Source organism: Micromys minutus (genome assembly GCF_963924665.1).
Source record: "Micromys minutus genome assembly, chromosome: 14".
Lineage (NCBI taxonomy): Eukaryota > Metazoa > Chordata > Mammalia > Rodentia > Muridae > Micromys > Micromys minutus.
In genome coordinates, this window is record NC_137983.1 from 32,486,753 (window position 1) to 32,505,726 (window position 18,974).

General features: G+C 35.1%; 1 protein-coding gene across 2 annotated transcripts in view; it reads left to right on the top strand.

The window, feature by feature from the left end:
- Positions 1-11,973, top strand: part of SGCZ (sarcoglycan zeta) — a gene marked incomplete at both ends in the record, with an annotated part of 369,456 nt that extends 357,483 nt beyond the window's left edge. For both annotated transcript variants that reach the window (XM_080928698.1, XM_080928699.1), the window contains 2 exons: positions 9,273-9,396; positions 11,782-11,973. In XM_080928698.1, the coding sequence (XP_080784824.1) occupies positions 9,273-9,396; positions 11,782-11,973 (316 nt within the window). The remainder of the gene's footprint in view (positions 1-9,272; positions 9,397-11,781) is intronic.
- Between the last annotated feature and the right edge of the window lie 7,001 nt (positions 11,974-18,974).

Sequence of the window (18,974 nt, forward strand, 5' to 3'; positions counted from 1 at the left end):
GAGTCGTTATCTAGTTTTTGTCATTGAATAAACAGAAATATGGTAAAAAGAAAACAGAAAATAAATGTGGGTCCACATCCACCCTGCCAGTGGGCACGGCCACTTGTGGAGATGGAATGCGGAGAGTTTGGCTATCCTTATGCCTCACCATGGCCAGAGTAGATGCTGAGCTCCAGGAAAGTACCAGGACACTCCACGGAAGTGAAAGCGCAATCTGAGATGTTGAAAAGCCGGAGCTGGCTCAGCAGTTCCTGGTCCTGAAAAGAGGTTGGTTCCAAAGGGTTTCCCAGACTCTCAGGAATTCATGAATGGGTAGGAATCCAGAAAAAAAAAAAAAAAAAAAAGAACAGTGGGGCGATCTAGGACTGGGGACAGACAGTGTCTAGCCTGGGCTAGTGGGGAGAGGCCGGAAGTGCAGAAAGTCCTCCTATGGAAGTTTAGCTGCGGTTCTGTAGGCAAGGATCTGCACGTTCCTCATGTCAGTGGTAGATGAAAGAGGCGGTCCATGTTTATCCACATTGTTTATTGGCTGTTCATTGTAGAAAATGAGTGTATACCATACCTTACCCAATTCTTAGCGTGGACTTGAGATTAAATACCTTTTGTGGGGAGGAATGACTGGGAAGGGAAACATACAGAACTAATCAAGAAACTCTATAAAGATCCTTGGAGTTAGTGACTACCAGCTTAGTTAGTGGAAAAAAAAGTCCTCATATGAAGTCTGGACAAGGCAACCCAAAAGGAAAAAAATAGTCTCAAGAGAGGCAAAAGTCAGAAAATACACCTGCACTTACTCTTACGACTCTCATAAAATCACCAAGCTAACAGCCATAGCAAGCATGCAGAGAACCTCAAGCAGACCTATGCAGGCTTCAAGCTTGCCACCTCCTTCTCCATGAGTCCATATTCACACTGCTTAGCTGATTCGATGGACCGTGTTTGCCTGGTGTACTCCATTTCCTCTGACTCCTATGGTCTTTCTTCCCCCTACCCCCAATGAAAGGAGACAATGGAGACCACAAATTTAGACTCGCTCTTCGTTTCTGCATAGTGTCTGGCTATGGTTCTCTGCACATGCTACCATTTGCTGGCAGAGTAAGCCTTGCTAGTGAAAACTGGACAAGACTATGAGTACAGTTTTGAATTGGGCAAATCTGTGAGTATAGCAGAATACCACTGATGTTTTGCCTGTTGTGCTTGGTTCTATCTTAGGTCTCTGAACTATCCATTCTCATATTCCTGCCCTTCCAGCACTGGAAAGGTAGGCTATGGGCACCTTTCAAGGCAGAGGCTTCAAATTAAACCAAAGATGCACTGGCCACTTCCATAAGTTCTGCACTGCCATGCAGAGAGGAAAGGTTGAAAATGAAGGGTTGTGCTGGAGTGATATCAAGGTTTTCTCTTTCAGTAGCTTGCAGAGAGTACCCTCTTGAGAGAGTACCTTCTCTCACATGTGTAGAATGAGCTGAAAATTTTAATACAAAGACAAACACTTTTACAATAAAAACTGTTCAGAATCTCAAAATCTTGTGGTAATGTTTTTGTGACTCTTTTTCTGACTAATTGAGAAGCAGAGATTTAATAATATATTGAATATTGCCAGGAAGTTTTCTTCTTTGATTACTTCTTAAATTTATGCAAATTAATAGGTACACATTCTAAGCTGGATAGATTGGTAGTGTTAAAAGCAAGGTATGAGCCACATTTTTAAAATAATCTTTTAGTCTTGAGGGTCTGTATCAAAAGAGTAAAATAACAGGTGGTTGAGCAGAACACTCAATAATCATTGCCTTCCATAAATGTGTGTACAAATGTGTATGTGTGAGTACATACATACATGTGCATGCATACTATATGTGCTACTAACACATAAATCAAACACACACACACACACACACACACACAAATGCATACACACACACTCATTTCACACCCTCGATTTAGGATTACATATTTGGGATAACTATGATTGTTCTCCACATAAGAGAGCAATAAGATGTCTGGTTTACAGGTTCCATATATTCCCTGCTTATTCTTAGTATTTTAATGGACAGTAATGCATCTCCTATGGTATCCTGTGATAGATAATTGTCAGATTTAATGATTCTAACAAAATGCAACTAAACTAATGTTGTGTAAAAAATTTAGTCTCCTCGGGATGCATATGGATATCATCAATGCCAATTGCTGTAGACTTGTCTTAGTTTCCATGTACAGTAAATACATATTCTCCTTCAAATGAAATACAAATACAGCTGACTTCTAGAAGTTTGAAGCTGAGTGGTATAAAAGACTAATTAGGAGGGAGAAGGGTGGATTATAGTTAAGACACGCTTGGGTATCTCACTCGAAAGCAGCAAGATCACAGATAATCATAATTTCAAAACAAGAAGAAATGACATATTGATATAAAGCAGAAACAGTGAAGGCTTTATAACATAGGGATATTTAATCTGACTTCAGCAATTTTACAACATATGCATGTCAACACATATCCTTAGTACTATGTGGTGAAGATGGTTTTTCTTTCTATTTAAGTGTTAAATTAATTGAACTTTGACATTCAACCATAGGTGTATAATATATGTATTATAAATATAAAATACATGTATTAGAAGGGATTGATTCATTCATTCGTTTTTAAGTCTTGGTTCTTTCATTATAATAAGCATGTGAATATTGTATCATCCTATGAAAAGCTATCACTGTAGGAATAGGTCCACATATGGCTTTAAGTGGTCTGCAAATGTTTAAACAAACAGAAGTGTGACATAAATTACAAGTGGTATATATTGTTTCTGATTTTTCTCTTTTGACCATCCATTACTTAAATATTGTATAGGATAGGCTTGGCTTACTATCTACTGCAGATATAAAATGACTACTCCTACGATGAATGTTACTATTTTAAATTTCAAAATGGAAGCAGAATCAAGGTGCAGTGATAATTGGTCTACATAATTATTTATGTGTGTACTAAAATTTAAAGAGGAGAGTCTGAGACCTTGACATATATTGCTGTCAATTTTCAATCCAGGGCAACAGAAAGTACTCTTGGCTGATGCCAAGCTAATCAGGCAAGTCAAATAGGTTAGCTGCATAAAGAAAGTTCACAGACATGATGCTGTTCTCAAGAACAAGCCTTTGTAGGATACAATAATGTATAAATATTTACTTTGAAAAATGTGATTTGTACAGTTTATTTGGCAGATTTAATAACTAATGTGTTCTGAGCTCTGTACTAGGTTTCTTGGAATGTTTAGACTCACACTTAAAGCCTTTCTGTGGTTTGATTTAAGATAATACTATATCATATGAGAGCCTTATGTAGCAAAATACTATTAAGTACAGCCAGATATTGATAAAGGTATATATGTATGTATGTTTTATTAATGTGTATGGTTTTTCTGATTATTAGGCATTATGACAAAATGCCTAAGAATTTTTTCCACAATGTTTATTGTTTTCCCATTCAAAACCTTAGTCAGTTGCTGTCCAGTCTCACCAGTACATGATGCCAGCAATCTTAGACATGTTGGTCCTTTATTTCTCTTCTGTTTTCCTATTATCCAATGGCTAACAACATGACTCACTTTCATGCACATATCTGATAACCATGAATCTTTCCTTAAGTGTTCACATATTCTGTAAATATTAGGGTAATTTTTATTTATTTTGGTAGCATTTGTGATATTATGTTATGGATATTATTTCTTAGTTTATTATGTATTCATTTTATTGGAGGTTATTTAGAAAGTATATTTTAATGTAAATATATTGATCACATATACAGTTATACATTAATTATGGCACGCAGTGGTCTGTGAGTTTTAGTCTCTCAAGCTATAAAGGTATTTTATTTGAAAAGCCTTATGATTTCAACTATTATATGGTAGTGTGTGGTAGAGACTGAAGTTTATTCTGTTATACAGATATCCAGTTATTCCAGTATTATTTACTATAATTACAATGGTTTCTTCTTTGGAAAACTTCCTTGCCCTGTTGAAGGTCAAATGTTTGTACACTAAAACAATCTGTTTGGGAAACTGGTTTTGTTTCACTGTACCAATTGCTGTGCTGTCCTTTCTTGATTACTGCAGCTTTGTAGTGTCAGGTTTTCAATTTTCTATCATTGTTCTTTATCAAGATAGCTTACCCTAGCATAATAATCCTGAGAAATTAAACCAATAATCATAAAATTTATGTGTGTTTCAGCTAACATATGAATAATTTGAGCTTCTAGCCTTTAGTATTTGTATCATAATTATGGCTTAACTATAGAGTAATGATTCCAGTATTAAAACTTATTTTGTATTACATTACTTTAATTATATGGTTAACCCACTATGAAAGAAATGGGAATCTAACTTCATATTGCCAGAAATAAAACATTCTGTTTTTAAAGTGCTTTAAGTTATAAGTAGATGGATAATCAACTTAGAGAATTTAACAGCAACTGATATTTGAAGTAGAAAATTCACAGTTTCTTATTTAACTTCCTGTGGTGAATTCTCTGATTATATTGATAGGACTTTTGTGTGTGTAATTAATTTTCACTAGTTTATGCTTTAATTCCTGCTTGGCTCTTTGAGAGTAATTGGCATGACAAAAAAAATTGCAGTAGCCTGTTTAATATAAAAATTGTTGTTCTATTGTCCTGTTTTTATATCATACCTCCTTGAAGTGCCTTGGAAATATTACTTTGAAACAATGAATGGAACGCATAACTGCACATCTTCCAGCCTGGCTGCCATGGATAGTTAAATGCTTCCTACTTCAAATCATGGAAACTTTGTCTAAATCTATTTGTGCAACAGCATAGTTTGCAGACTCTTTGAAAGTGTAAAGAAACTTTAGCTCAGTTGTGATGTCTGTTCTAACTATAGCCAACATATGAAAAACTTAATCTTCTTGTGGTTTACCTGAAGGACAGTACCCAGTAGATAAAACTGAGGACTGATTCCTCTATTAAACACAATAGACAAGAGACAATGAGTCACTCCACACAGTTAAAGTACTTTTGCCTTTGAGACATGTACATAATAACCAATACTGAAGAGAGATAACTCAGAAAATCTGTATCTCTATATGTCAAAATGAAATTTTCCTACTCACAAAAGTGCCAGTTGTAATTTGAATTGTTTAGGCTTTGCATCCATATGTCAGGTCATTTTGTTATTACATGAGTTTTCCCTATGAAATTTGTTGATTTTTCTGTATTTATTGTTATTCAGGAAAGCTTATCAAAATGCTTAAGACTGGTTTGGTTTTCACATGCTTATTAAGTAACATGTGTCAGATGCCAACCATTGTTTCTAACATTAAATCAAAAATATGAGTAAAAAATTCCAAACTGGTCTATAAATTTTATTATATATCCCCTTTAAATAAATTCTATTTTTGTAATTAGTTTGAAATTATTTGCATAGATTACTTGTTTAAACACTTCTTGCTATTCAAAACAGAATATGCTATTTTAATAACACTTGTAATTTTTACAATTATTAAATTTAATTATATCGATACTAGCAAAGCATACAACAGAGACTTATTTAATTCAAAGTTTTAATTACTGTGGAACTTCAGTAATTTGGAAGTACTGTAAAATTTCTACCACTTATCAATATTTAATCATACCAGGTAATGCATGAATTCAAATATTTAGCAATTACATGTCTTCAGGGGAAAATATTCTGGCTGATAAAATGAAAATCATCTCATATAACATAATTTACAAATTTAATCTTCTTCGCACTAAGCCCAGTAAATTTCATTTTTCCCTCTACTTGAGTCACTGCTCCACAAAGCTTTCATGTTGGTATTTGGTCAACAGAAACCTCATAGATCCAAGGCTGTTAAAATGGTCTGAATTTTCTCTCAGACTTCATTCACCACTGATTTCTCTTGTTTTTTGTTTCTTTTTTTGTTTTCTTTTCTCTTTTTCTTTTTCTTTTGTTTTTGGTTGATATTTTGTTTTGTTTTGTTAGTTTGTTTGTTTCTTTCTCTTTGAAGCTTATACCCACAAACTATTTTTTCCCCAGACTACTGACATATAAAATCAGGCATCCTACCATTCAGCCTTGACCTCAATAGCAGAATGCAGAACACTTTTTAACCACTCTCCCTCTGTAGCTCCTTATTTTATGAATCAATCAAGCGGCCTTTAGCAGATAGAAATAAATAAGGATTGATTATTTCCTTCCTAGAGTTGCTATTTTATTTTTGTTCAAAGTAATTTGCACTACAGCAAAATGACTCTATTTCATTTTCCAAAAAGACTTTAAATTCAGGAAATCCAAATGATTTGTATCAGTTTCTATGTCATTTGTGGTTGTATTCTGCTCACCAAATAGATTGCCAAAAAGTCCTAGGATCATGGGGAGAGATGCAAAGATAGTGAAATAGAGAGAGACAGAGAGAAACAGAATGAGAAGGGGGTGGATGGACACACATTGAGAGCGTGGTGGGAGGAGACACCAAAAGAGACAGGGAGATAAGGAGGGGGACAAAAGGAAGAAAGGAAGAGTGAGGGAGAAAGAAAGCACAAAGGTAAACCTATGACTTGCTGTTCACACACTGACACATGCCACATTACATGAAGCATATAGCAACAACACAAACTCATCCATCACCCCAAAGAAAATAAGATATTTCAGATCTAAATATGAGTGACAATGGCCTGTGAGGATGGTCTCAAACTCCACCCAAATGCCACACTTGAAGGTAGGAATGAGTTTGTGGAGTTTTGTTGCTGTCATTACTGTCACTGAATGAAAGAAATTCAAAGCACCTGTCAGATTTCCTAGTTGAACGTTCAGCCTGGTGGGTGAATCAAATGGGGAAATTTCTGTCATAGGTTTGAGATGCTATCTCATGGCAGTCTTACTTTGAGTGTTGCTGGAAAACAAGACACTTCCAAAACTGTTTACCTGATAGTAACAATGACATTAGGAAATACACAGAGACTGATAGTGACTAGCTGCTGAGAGAGCTAAAGATACCCCAAGGTCATCCAACTCTAGGTCAATAACATTCTTACTGGCTACTATCGTGGAAATTCTAATAAGTTGTTCAGACTGAACTGAATCTTTAATACAGATGTGTGTTTGCTTGGTTCAAAAATTAAATACTGTCAACTCAGAGCAGAAGAAACTGAGTTGTTGCCTCTGACTGATATCTCTGAGCCCCCATCTTTACATATTTTGGGCAGAGGATCCTTAAATTAATCGTACTTCAGGGCATTCAAGCCATGAGTATATTCAATGTATAAAATAAATCTAGATATTACAATCATTTTCTGATTAATCATTTGATAGAGATCAAAGTGGAAAATCTTAAGCACTCAGAATTCTCAATGTGTTTAAATGTTATTACAAAATGTCAAGCACAGCATAAAAATGTTCTTAATTTTTTTCCATTTTTACTTCTTTTTTATTAATTTATTTATTTTATAAAATATTATAGCTCATAAATTTATTACACAATAATATATGATGAATATACAATTTTCTTTCTTTTTCTTTATTTTTTAAGAGGACTGAGGCATCCACATTTTGGCCTTCCTCCTTTTTTAGTTTCATAAGGTCTGTGAGTTGTTTCTTGGGTATTCAGAGCTATAATTGGATACTAGCCCCAGAAACCTTCTTAAATCTTATTTGCACATTTGGCTATCAGATGTATGAGAAATAAGGTTGACTTTTCTATTCATAAATAAGTTGAGTCATGTTGATTGAGGGTAAAATTAGTTTGTGTTTTCCTTACACTTAAATGTGTTCAATGTTAACTTCTATTGAATATTGGAGAGATAATCTGTCTTATAACATTAAGATATCTTTAAGTATGTTCTTATCAGACTGCTATGAGAATGGCTCAGTCATATCAGCCTTGAGTGGTTTCAACAATGATAGTGTTAACCTACAAAACCTAAAAGGGCCTTGGCCACAGATACCCTCCTAAAGGCAGTGTGACATTGTCTATAAGCATTATGAAATATTACTTCAAAATTCAAATTTTACATTTTTGATAATATATGAAAAAGATTAGTATTAGGTTCTACTGAGTAGCTAGATGCTGAGAACTTTTTTTTTCAAACTTCCTGGTCTGTTTTTATTCAAACAAGAAAATTTAAGAATAGCTTATAGACAGGTATTTTTAAAAAGCCTTATAGCTTTAGGTGCTCAAGTCAGTCGTAGAGATAGAGTCCCAAGGTCATTTTCATTCATAATGTAGAATAAGACTAATATTTGCAATTGTAGAGATCACTTCTAAATGTAAAATGTCCTCTTGGATAGCACCTTCAAGCCTGTAAGTGTGGTTTCTCTGTTGATCCTTTGCCATTCAGAGACAAGTTTCATAAAGTTATTTCTGCAAACAGCTCTGGGTCTTGTTTCAGAGGGGAAAAGTCACTTTGGATCATGGTGATGAGAAGACGGAGAGAAGCCTTTTCCTAATGCCCTGTGATGAAGAGAAATGTGGCATCGCCATCAGCAACAGAAAAGCCTACAAAAACAAACACACAAACAAACAAACACACAAAACAAAAGAAAAAATTAACCCAGCTGGTGCCCACCAGTTCCCCTGCTTGGAATTTCATAACTATATTCTGCTGTTGTTTGGCTTTTCCTCTGCTAATTTTCTTCCACAAATGGCTGTCATTTAGTCTTAGAACATTGCAATGGAGAAATGAAGGTCATGAACGTCATTCAACATGTCAAATATGATGTTTTCTGTTATTTTCCAGATTTTCAATGTACATTTTGAAAAATTTAAAGTTTACAAAGTTTTGAGGGTGCCCTCTTGAAGGTTGCAATAATAATCACAATAGTAATGAATTCCATTCAGATTTTTATATTCTAAAAGCTGAAACTCCTTATTGAAATATCTGTACATGTTAAATTATTCCAATTTATTTATTAAAACCCCATCATGAATATTGATAATATATTAAAGATTTAAGCATGTAAACCCATGATGACCTACTTTTTGAGCATGATAGAATGAACTAGCTTAAGGAAATGTTATTAGAGTATTATACAAGAGAGTAAATAATTTATAAGAACAAATGAAGACTTTATAATGAGTCAAAAAATAGATAATAAAATAAAAAAGATTGTCCTACAGCTTAACTGGGCTTGAAATCATGGTAACAAAAAGGAAAGACATAGATTTATGCTGAAAATGTAAAGATAGTTAGTTAAATCTGGTTCACTAATGTTTTTTTCTCGGTTCCTTCTAAATTTTTCTTTCATTAATAATATTTTGCTTCCCTTTAGGCTTGAATCACCAACCAGATCCTTGATAATGGAGGCTCCACGTGGGGTCCAGGTGAGCGCTGCTGCAGGTGACTTCAAGGCCACCTGCAGGAAGGAGCTGCACTTACAGTCCACAGAAGGGGAGGTGAGTCTCCAGGCAGGGTTGGCCCTCAACTGCTGAAGGTGCTGCTTTATCAAGGTACATCACTTGATAAACTTCCAGGAGACACGTGTGGCTGCTTCATGAGAAATTCCATGCTTTGGAGATCTTGATGCCTCTTTAAAACTGTTTAAAATGTACTCATTACAAAGACGCTTTTAAATAGACCTCCAAATTCTTCTTTCGTCAATATTAGCTTTAAACATTAGAATGAAAGCAGTTCTTTACATGTCTCTTTTGATCTTTAATCCAATTCTTCCAAAGGTTAATCAGCTTGTGCTGTGAAAGTCAGAAAAGAACAAGAATTTTGGAAAGACTGCTGGTGCCCAACTATAAACACTCTATCTATCTATCTATCTCTCTGTCTGTCTGTCTGTCTGTCTGTCTGTCTGTCTGTCTATCTATCTGTGTATGTGTGTGTATTTTTTTCAGAACGCATGAAGACAACATTTAGAAAGTCTTCACCATAAAAAAAAAAAGAATACTCTGCATAGCTAAGCACAACTAACCCAATTTAAATATTACACAGGACATACATATGTAAAAAGTTAAATAAAATCTACTAATTTACATTTTTATACTGGTTAAAATTAGTTTAGAAGAAAAGAAATGTTTTTCCTAAGTGCTTTCTTTGTTTATTTCTCTGCCCAACACGAACAACACCTCAAAATGACAAACTGATCACTTATCAAAAACATAAGTCCCTACCTTTAGATAGATTCTAAACTACTTTATCAGGCATTCAGAGCAATAATTGCAATGAAGAAGGATGAATTGTACAGAAAATGCAAGGTTGCACTATGAATGATCTCTGTCATTTTAGACAAAATACTATGAGAAACTGAAAATTTGGCATGGAAGGAAACAGGGGTCATAATTTTGCATGAAAATTTTAACGATATGACCACACCCACAGGGCCATAACACACCACAACAAGCATGCTAGAATGTTGCCAATGGATACTTTTTATTCCAAAAATTGATTAACATTTTCAAGGAGACAAATAGTACTGATATCAGCAGGCAAGAATGAAATACATGGATTCCTGTTAGCAAAGACAGGGTGTGCTGAGTTCCAAGCTCTGGGCTGTGATTCTAGTCACAGGATGGAGTTTCAGAGCAGATGGATTATGTGGCTCTATGGAGCAATACAGAACAGACATACCAATTTCAAAGGTTGGAAAGTGAACAACATCACAGTAACTGCATTGGCAGAAGAGAGAGAGGTGGGCAAGCCCATCCATGCTGCAGCCTGGACAGGCTCAGGAATATGGTGTTGGTCATAAATACCTCAGTTTCTCTAGCATCCTGCCTTATGCTTCATCTCGATGAAAGCAAATCTCTCTTTCCCGCAGCCAACGTGGATGGATTCCTTAGCAAACGTGTCACTTTTACAGGAGTGAAGATGCTACCAAAGCATGTAGTTAATATATATTTCAACTCAGATGTGGAACAAGTATCCCACAGCGAGAGAATCAGCTCTGAGCTTGTGTTTACAGTGCAAGCTATGAGCAAGTCCCGTTGCAGCTCATGGTGTTAGGGGACTAAGGCATGCCATGCAACATGTGTGATCTGGGACAAGTTTTCATTTGAAATGAAAGAGCAACAAGAGAGCTTTGAACCGTAGGAGTGATACGGTTCAGTTTACACACACACACACACACACACACACACACACACACACTCGGAGAATGGTAGAGAAATATAGAATAAAGAATCAGTGTATTAGAAATTATTAAGTGAATTAATTCCCCATATGGAAAGATTATCAAAATTGGTTGTGGAATCCACCTAACATTTACTAGATAATTTAAGCACAATGAAATGCAGAATTGTCTATTCCTTGTCATGATTTCCTAAGTCACCTGCTCTTTAAACGGTGAGACTTTTCTGGATGTTTTAAAAAATAATTTTACTCATTCTTCCACCAATATTAAAAAAGAAAAACAAACAGTGGAGTATGTCTTTAATGAATACCCACCTCTTCAGTAAGGCCAACCCAGCCAGTGTTCTTTTTCTATACAGTCTTCAGACATAACTAAGGAGTTTAATAGAAAGCCCCGACCACTGCTGTTTGTTTCCTCTGTGTACGCCATGGTTATTACTGGGGCTGTTTTTGTAGTAACGGAGCTCCTCGAGCAGATTATTCGGTACTACATTTCATGCTGGGGTGTCGTTCTCAGAACTCCACTCCTTAAATTGGAAGACAGCAGTAGAGCCTGTGGACAGAGCACAGGCTTGTAATCTGTTCAAAACATCACGATCACCAAGTCTCCTTGGTCATGCAATGCTTCGTGGAAGGTACCAGGCTGAAATGAAATGACTTTTTTGTTTTTGTTTCTTTTTGTTTCTTTTTATTTTTCTTCCTAGATTTTTCTAAATGCAGACTCAATCAGGCTGGGAAATCTACCAATCGGTTCCTTGTCTCCATCAGCCAGCTCCTCAAATTCTCGACAGACAGTGTATGAACTGTGCGTCTGTCCCAATGGCAAACTCTACCTTTCTCCAGCTGGGGTAGGCTCCACCTGTCAGTCCAGTAGCAGCATTTGCTTGTGGAGTTGAAGCGACTGATTTCTCCTCACACCAGAATAGCCTTTTGTTCCCGTCCGTCTGCTTCACAGTTTTGCTCGGTTTCCCTAGTGATCAGTCCAGAGCGTCTTCAGGTGGACCACAGAGCAAACTGTTCCAGTGTCCGCCGGGATTGGCCTTCACCTGTCCTGATTCACCATACTCAACACAAATAGTGTGACTGACTCGGCCATAGGAAAAATGTTTTCAGCAGGAAACCTGGATCGTGACCTTTGCTCGAAAGGGAGATAATTAAGGTGCCTTTGCTACGTGGAGTGAAGCACACAGATTTTTGCAGAACCTGGCTGCGAACTGCGCACGAATGCATTAACTACCCAGATGAAATTCCCAAATCCACTGGCGTCATGAAACGTTTAACCCCGTCAGAAGACTATTTCTGCAGTCCGAAAGCACAATTTTCCATTCATCTTTTTTTGGACGTAAACTTTTATCCCCAAATTTTAAAATTTTGAAAGCATTGTGTAATGCTTGCTTTACTAAAAAATTAAATTCAATACGTGATTTTTAACTAAATGAAATGACGAGACAGAATCTCTCCCTGAGTTGTTTTGTTTCTTTCAATTCGATGTGTTGGTACTCTTTGTCTACTAAGTCCAGAATTTTGTACATTAGATAATTTTGAAAGCTCTCAGCAATATAATCTTTACAAAATGAACAACAACAACAAAAAAAACCCATCATACTCTCATTTGTTACCTCTGGATGGCCTTATATAGTATTTATGTGGTTATTGCATGTGACACATTTGCTTTTAACAAAACATTTATAACTGTTCCAATATAAGACAGGAGGGATATACTTCTGGTGGGAATCCATATGTTATTTTTTTTTAATTCACATGGTGTCCTTTACCCTTAGATTTTTAATAACACTCTTTTGTTTGCACAATTTACATCGAACTTGATTTTAAGTGCAAAGGTTAAACCAGCCTTTAATTAAAATGCTAAGGTGACACATAAGGCTGAGAATTGATTCCGTTTCCACAGGGACATCACCTTCAAATGTAGGATCTGTCTTGTGATTTGCACTTAATATTTAAGAAGGTTACAATTTAATTATAAATTCCAGAAAAGAACATGGTAAAAAACGACAAATGCTCAGAAGGGGGTGTTGGACATCTGCTTTCTCTGTTGTGGAATCTAGTCACATATCCATTTGACTGTTAGCATTTAGCCACTTCTATCAGACTGTTACACTACCCTAACATCATGAACCACAGCTCTCTTTATCCTCCACAGTTCGTTTTGATAAATGAGTTCCTAAGAGATGATACCAGAGTATAAGAGCTTGTCCTTCACAGTCCTCGTAACCTCAGTTCCCTGCAACCAACAGAATAGGAGAATGTAAACTTGTATTTTAGGTTTCCTAGTCTCTGAAGGTGATTTGATGACTCTAAGGTAAGTCCTTACGTTTTCCCATCATCCCCTTCTTGCACCTGTGTCCACCATTAACAGGAGTATGGACGTCACATTTCTGTGACTGCAGAATCAGTGAAAGTCTGTCCTCTATAGCTGAGAGTAAAGCAAACTATGGAAATTTGTTGAAGCAGTTTGGTTAGTGAAAAGGAGAAAACTGGATAATACGACAGGTAAAGTGACCTATTGGCCAAAGCTATCAATCTCCTGTGGATTCCTAGTGTTTCTGGGAGCAGAGAAAGCTCCGTATAACTGAGCTGATTCCAAATTATGCAGATAGCTCTGGGAGGTATTTTACTCTGATCATTTTAAAAATAGTATTGGATTTGTGCTATGGGGTTAGTTTATAAATCTGTAAATTAATATCAAAGTAAAACTGGAGATATATAATTACTTGAAAAGTTATAAGAGAGAGCCTAATTCATTTCTAATAAAATTTACTATATAAAGTTTGCAAAAGAGTCATGCAGTATGTAAGGCATGAAATTTGAGAGTTGTGAGTGTTTAATCACTGTGTTAGGTTAAAGAAGACAGTCTGGATTAATTTGGGACATACCAAGGTTTTAGCCATGGTAAATTAAAGCAATTAGAGAATTTCCTAATCAAAGGGTGTTAATTCTTGTGATTTGTAATCCTCTCTGTTTTTAAAGTGTTTAACTAATCGATTAAGTCAAGTTCAGCAATCTGACAATGTCGCCAAGCTTTAATTTGAAGAAAAGTTATAACCTTTACAAGAAAAATATGAAAACCAACATCCTGTGAAGCATGAATGAAAAGAGAAGGCTCAATGTATATGCACAGGCCAACATGCCAAGAATGAAGGGTGGTGAGAAAAAAAGGGGGGGGGGACAAATTATAGACTGGGAATTATAGATATATGCTTACACCTTTAGTTTCAACACCTGAGAGGTAGAGACAGGAGAATTTGTGTGTTTGAGGCCAGTGTGGTCTGTATATCTAGGACTATACAGAAGGATACTGTATCAATCAATCAATCAATCCATAGCTAGAGAATAAATGCCACATGAACAAATTAAGGGGCATGGCTGGCAAACTTTCAAGCTGAAGATATTCTAAGAAATCCAGACACAAGAGACTCATACAATCTCAAAAGATTAAGAATGTTCAAATTCCTATTAGAAAAGAATGGACAATGTACAGGAATGGCTTTAATTGATTGTTTGACTGCCTTAAGATTCTTTTGGCACAGTGAAAATCATAGTTTAGCCTTCTATTGAAGGCTTAGAAGACTGACCTTGAAGTCTGATTTCCTAATAGAAAATCATTGTTTGTTGGATGATAAGGAGGTCCAGAATGTGAAGAAAGGATTTATCCAATGCTTTTCAAATGCAGCTCTACAGATCAGAATGAACACAGAAGCATGCTTGTGTGCACTTGAACACCTGCACACACACACATGCACACACACACACATACACACACACTACATCTTATTTAAATTTTCTTGCAATCCCACTGAATAGCCATTACTTTTAGTTGTGATGTAATGGGCTCTGCTGAGCAGGTTGTTTGTCCTCTTGTTTAGATCCTGCACAGAACAGAAATGGAAAAATTAAAGTGGGCAAGTTGCTGGCATTTCAATTATGATCCACAATGTGGATCCAAATTCAGATGCATTTTAAATGAACATTTAAGTTCATTCTGGGGCTTGAAGAGCATGCATTATTATTTTAAGTTCCTAACACTTGAATGATTAAATTTTAAAGCATACAAGAACAATCCAAACACACTCAAAACCTACCAAAATACACTTTCAATACTTCATGATCCATTTACTCAGTATCTCCAGCACTTATCACTGGACTTAGTAGTATTATGAAACATAATTTTCACAATATAAAATACAATCATTTCTCTACGTTTAAAAAATAACATTTGGAAATCTTAAAAAGTAGTACCATAAATCTCTGAAAATATGTGTTGGGGTTCTGAGTTGGTGTCTGGTTATATGTAATGCATTAAACTCTCTTTAGAAATATCCAATCACATTGGCTGCAGTCTCTGTGAGAAAAGTATATTAACCTAATTATTTCTCTTTGGTTATGTTCATCTCTTAGTTTTATTGATTTTTTTAAGAAGACATTTAATGATCTTAACTGAATCCAGGAAACTCTGCCAACCTAGAGTTTCTGATGGTTTATTCTTTAAAGAGCTCTTAATCAATCTCAAAAAAAAAAAAAAAAAAAAAAAAAACAACCTTTCAGCATCTTATTCTTTTTCTCCATATTCCTGGATTCATACTTACCAATTGAATATCAGTTCCTTTTGAGGAAATCAGATTTGGTTAAAGTTGTTAGCAATATGAATACTATTAAATAAAGGAAGAATGTTCGTAGCAATCATCTAACAAACTGTTTTAGGGCTTTAAGTAGCACCTCCCCAATGTAAGTTACATCCTGTTTAGTGTTCTATTATTATTGACATTCATCAAACTAAAACCATGGGCACTTGGAAAAGGTGTATTTACATCTATATGGCCAAGTACTGAAATTTTGTACCTATTAAATTGCTTCATATTCTATCATCTTAATGTCTTTATTCAACAGTGCCTCATTTTCCAAACACACCGTCGATATAGTAAGATCTCTAATTAATTTCACCTTTGCAAACATAGTATCTCTTTGTAAGGAAGCAATAGGCAGGAAAAGATCTGATGCTGTTACCATTATAGTTCATAGCATCCAATGCCAATGTCACATTTAATTATAATAGAAAGTATCTAATGGTCTAATTCTCTATATACAACCTCTAACACCAAACTCAGTTTGGAGTTTTATGCATTTGAGAAATGGTTACTTTAACTGTCTATAAGTTCAGCCTAATTAGAATTGCTCATGTAACTCTTCTTAGATTTTCATCAATTCATTTTCTGCATACATTAGTATATATAATAGAAATGGTTATTGCAGAATATCATCATCAAAAAGAAAAACAATATCATGTTTTCCCCCAATTATAAATTAATGAATGATCTCATTGAACACTTTTGTAGATATTGCTTTAAACTGCAGTCAAGTAGTCACTGAAATGTCAAAGACCAAAGATCAGGATTTCTATTGTACGTAGCTCTAGACCACTATTGCTTTTACTAATTTATTAAAATAAGTAGGGGTAATGATCATGACACAAGGAAGTAAACATGCATCTGGCAGGAATAAGAGCTGCAGCCATTAGTTACTGCTTTAGTTGTAGGATGAACACTTCAGTAGTATGCTCTGCATATTTTTATACATAGGTAATGAATGCCTCTGTATTCTTTAAATGAGGAAATAAAGACTCCACCCAAAATGGCCTCAGGATGAAATTACCTAGTTGGGTTTAAATTTTCATTGCTTGCCAAATATATCTCTGGAAATATAGTTAATATGAAATACTTCTAGAACTAGAGGGCTATTTTTTAAGTGTTAATTGATGTGAGTCAGTCTTTGGGATCATAAAGACAAACATAAATGGATGTGCAGTACAATGAACTGTGATTCTTCCTGGGTTTCCAGTTTTAATATTTTATTTATTTGAATATTTATAAATAAAAGTCAAACAGGGTTAAAGATGTGCAAGGATATTTACTAAAAATGGAGACATAATTTGGAGTTTGTTTCTTTATTTATACAATTCTTTAAATCAGGTCCATTATTAATTTATTTTGTTTTGTATCTTTCATGTAAATGTTTTCTTGTATATATAGATATATGAAAATGGAACTATTTTCGTACACATACTATGCAATACGTTTGTACAATTGCAAAATTACCAAAATTACAAAAGCTGTGCTTTTGTACTCTATCTTGCTTTATGTAAAAAAAAAAATCAACAATTTTCTATTTAAAAGGACTCCTTCCTATGAACTGTAGATAACATATCTATTCAAAAAATCAGTCTCTTGTATCTTTTGTTTAGTTTGGGTGGGGTCTATTTCTTTTGGGTGTAAACAAAGCAAAATTTTGGAGTTGGAATTTGTTTCTCAGAAATTAGGCAGTACAAAGCATGCTACGAGCCCATATCATTTAAAATCTCTCTTGTAATTCTTGTATTTTTGTCCTGATTTTGGTGCTACTGTGTAACCATAATTAAATGTGATAGTTAAACCAAGAGGGTCAGAGTTCAGGTGCTGTCATTTCCTTTATCTTCCTTAAAAAACAAAACGAACAACAACAAGTTTATGGTGATATTAGCCTTGAATAGAGACCTTTCCAATAACAAGTTATCTGATAAACACCACTTCTGTGAATATATGTGTTTTGGCAAAATTAAGTTTAATATGTATACTTGATCAAATTGTTCACCATATATTTTTTTCTCAAATTCATATCTAGTGGAACTAAGAATCTGAAAATGAGTTACCCATAAGATTAATTCACTTACCAAGAGATTAGCAAACAGTTTTATCTGTTCTGAAATTCTGCTCGCTTGCATCTAGAATAAATTAGACAAGTATGTTGTGTGTACAGATGCCTATATGTTTATATGTATATTAAGTGTTGGCCTAATATACCAGAGCAAATATAAACACAAGCTAATTAGGATTCCTTATTCTGTTTCATTTCTTCTCCTTTCTGTTATACTCTATAAGAACTGATCCTGTTTGAAAAAGGGACAAAAAAGTTGTTACTATAATTAACAGCCTATTTCTATAATCCCTTGAGAATAGCATTCTTTATCAACTTCAAAAGTAAATCAGTATCCATTGAAAGTATCTTTTTGGAAAACAGTGATAACCTTCCTTATTTCGTGCCCAATAATTTTTATACACCAATCCAAACATTTAAAACAAAATTGGATACTTATAGCCAGCCATGGTTTTCAAAAGTTAACTCTAAGTAAAATACAAGAGAATGATTTCAGTTTGAATGTCATCTATTCCTTGACTCTATTTAATGTTCAGAAAGATCTGAATGGTGTCAAATGTTTGTTTGCACATTTATCTCTGTCTGATCCTCTAGGCTATTTGCCAGCAAACAGTTGTGAAATAGTAACATCTGGTTTGGTACACACTTTCTTTGGTAAGAGAAAGGTTTGTGAGGAAGGGAGGAAGAGAGGGAGAGAGGGATGGGATAGAGGAAGGAGGGAAAGTAAGGAGGACATAATGTGCAATTTTCTCTATGTTCACAATATTGACTCTGAGACCAAATGTATGTTGTTGTTTCCATAGCATCCAAAAATATGGCAGCAGCTGGTTTATCTTACAATTCAATTCAGCTAATTCTTATGAGCCCAGATCATAGAGGGCAAGAGCCCAGTCCTACAACGCCCTTCTCTGACCTGCAGAAATCAGATTACCTACATTTGTCTGAAAGCTATGAATGAAAAGTTCCTTTGAACCTTCCTTCAGTTCAGTCATTTGCTATGTTTGCTCAGGAAAGAAGACTACTTAAACTATTGTTCACTAAATTGCAAAGGATATTATAAGGCTATGAACTGGCAACTCAGAGAAGAGCTGCTGGAGATGAGTTCTGAAAGGCTCTGAAGTATAGAGTTGGAATGGGTGGGCTTTCTTACACATTTCCATTCATCAACAATTTGATAAACCTCAGACTGTGA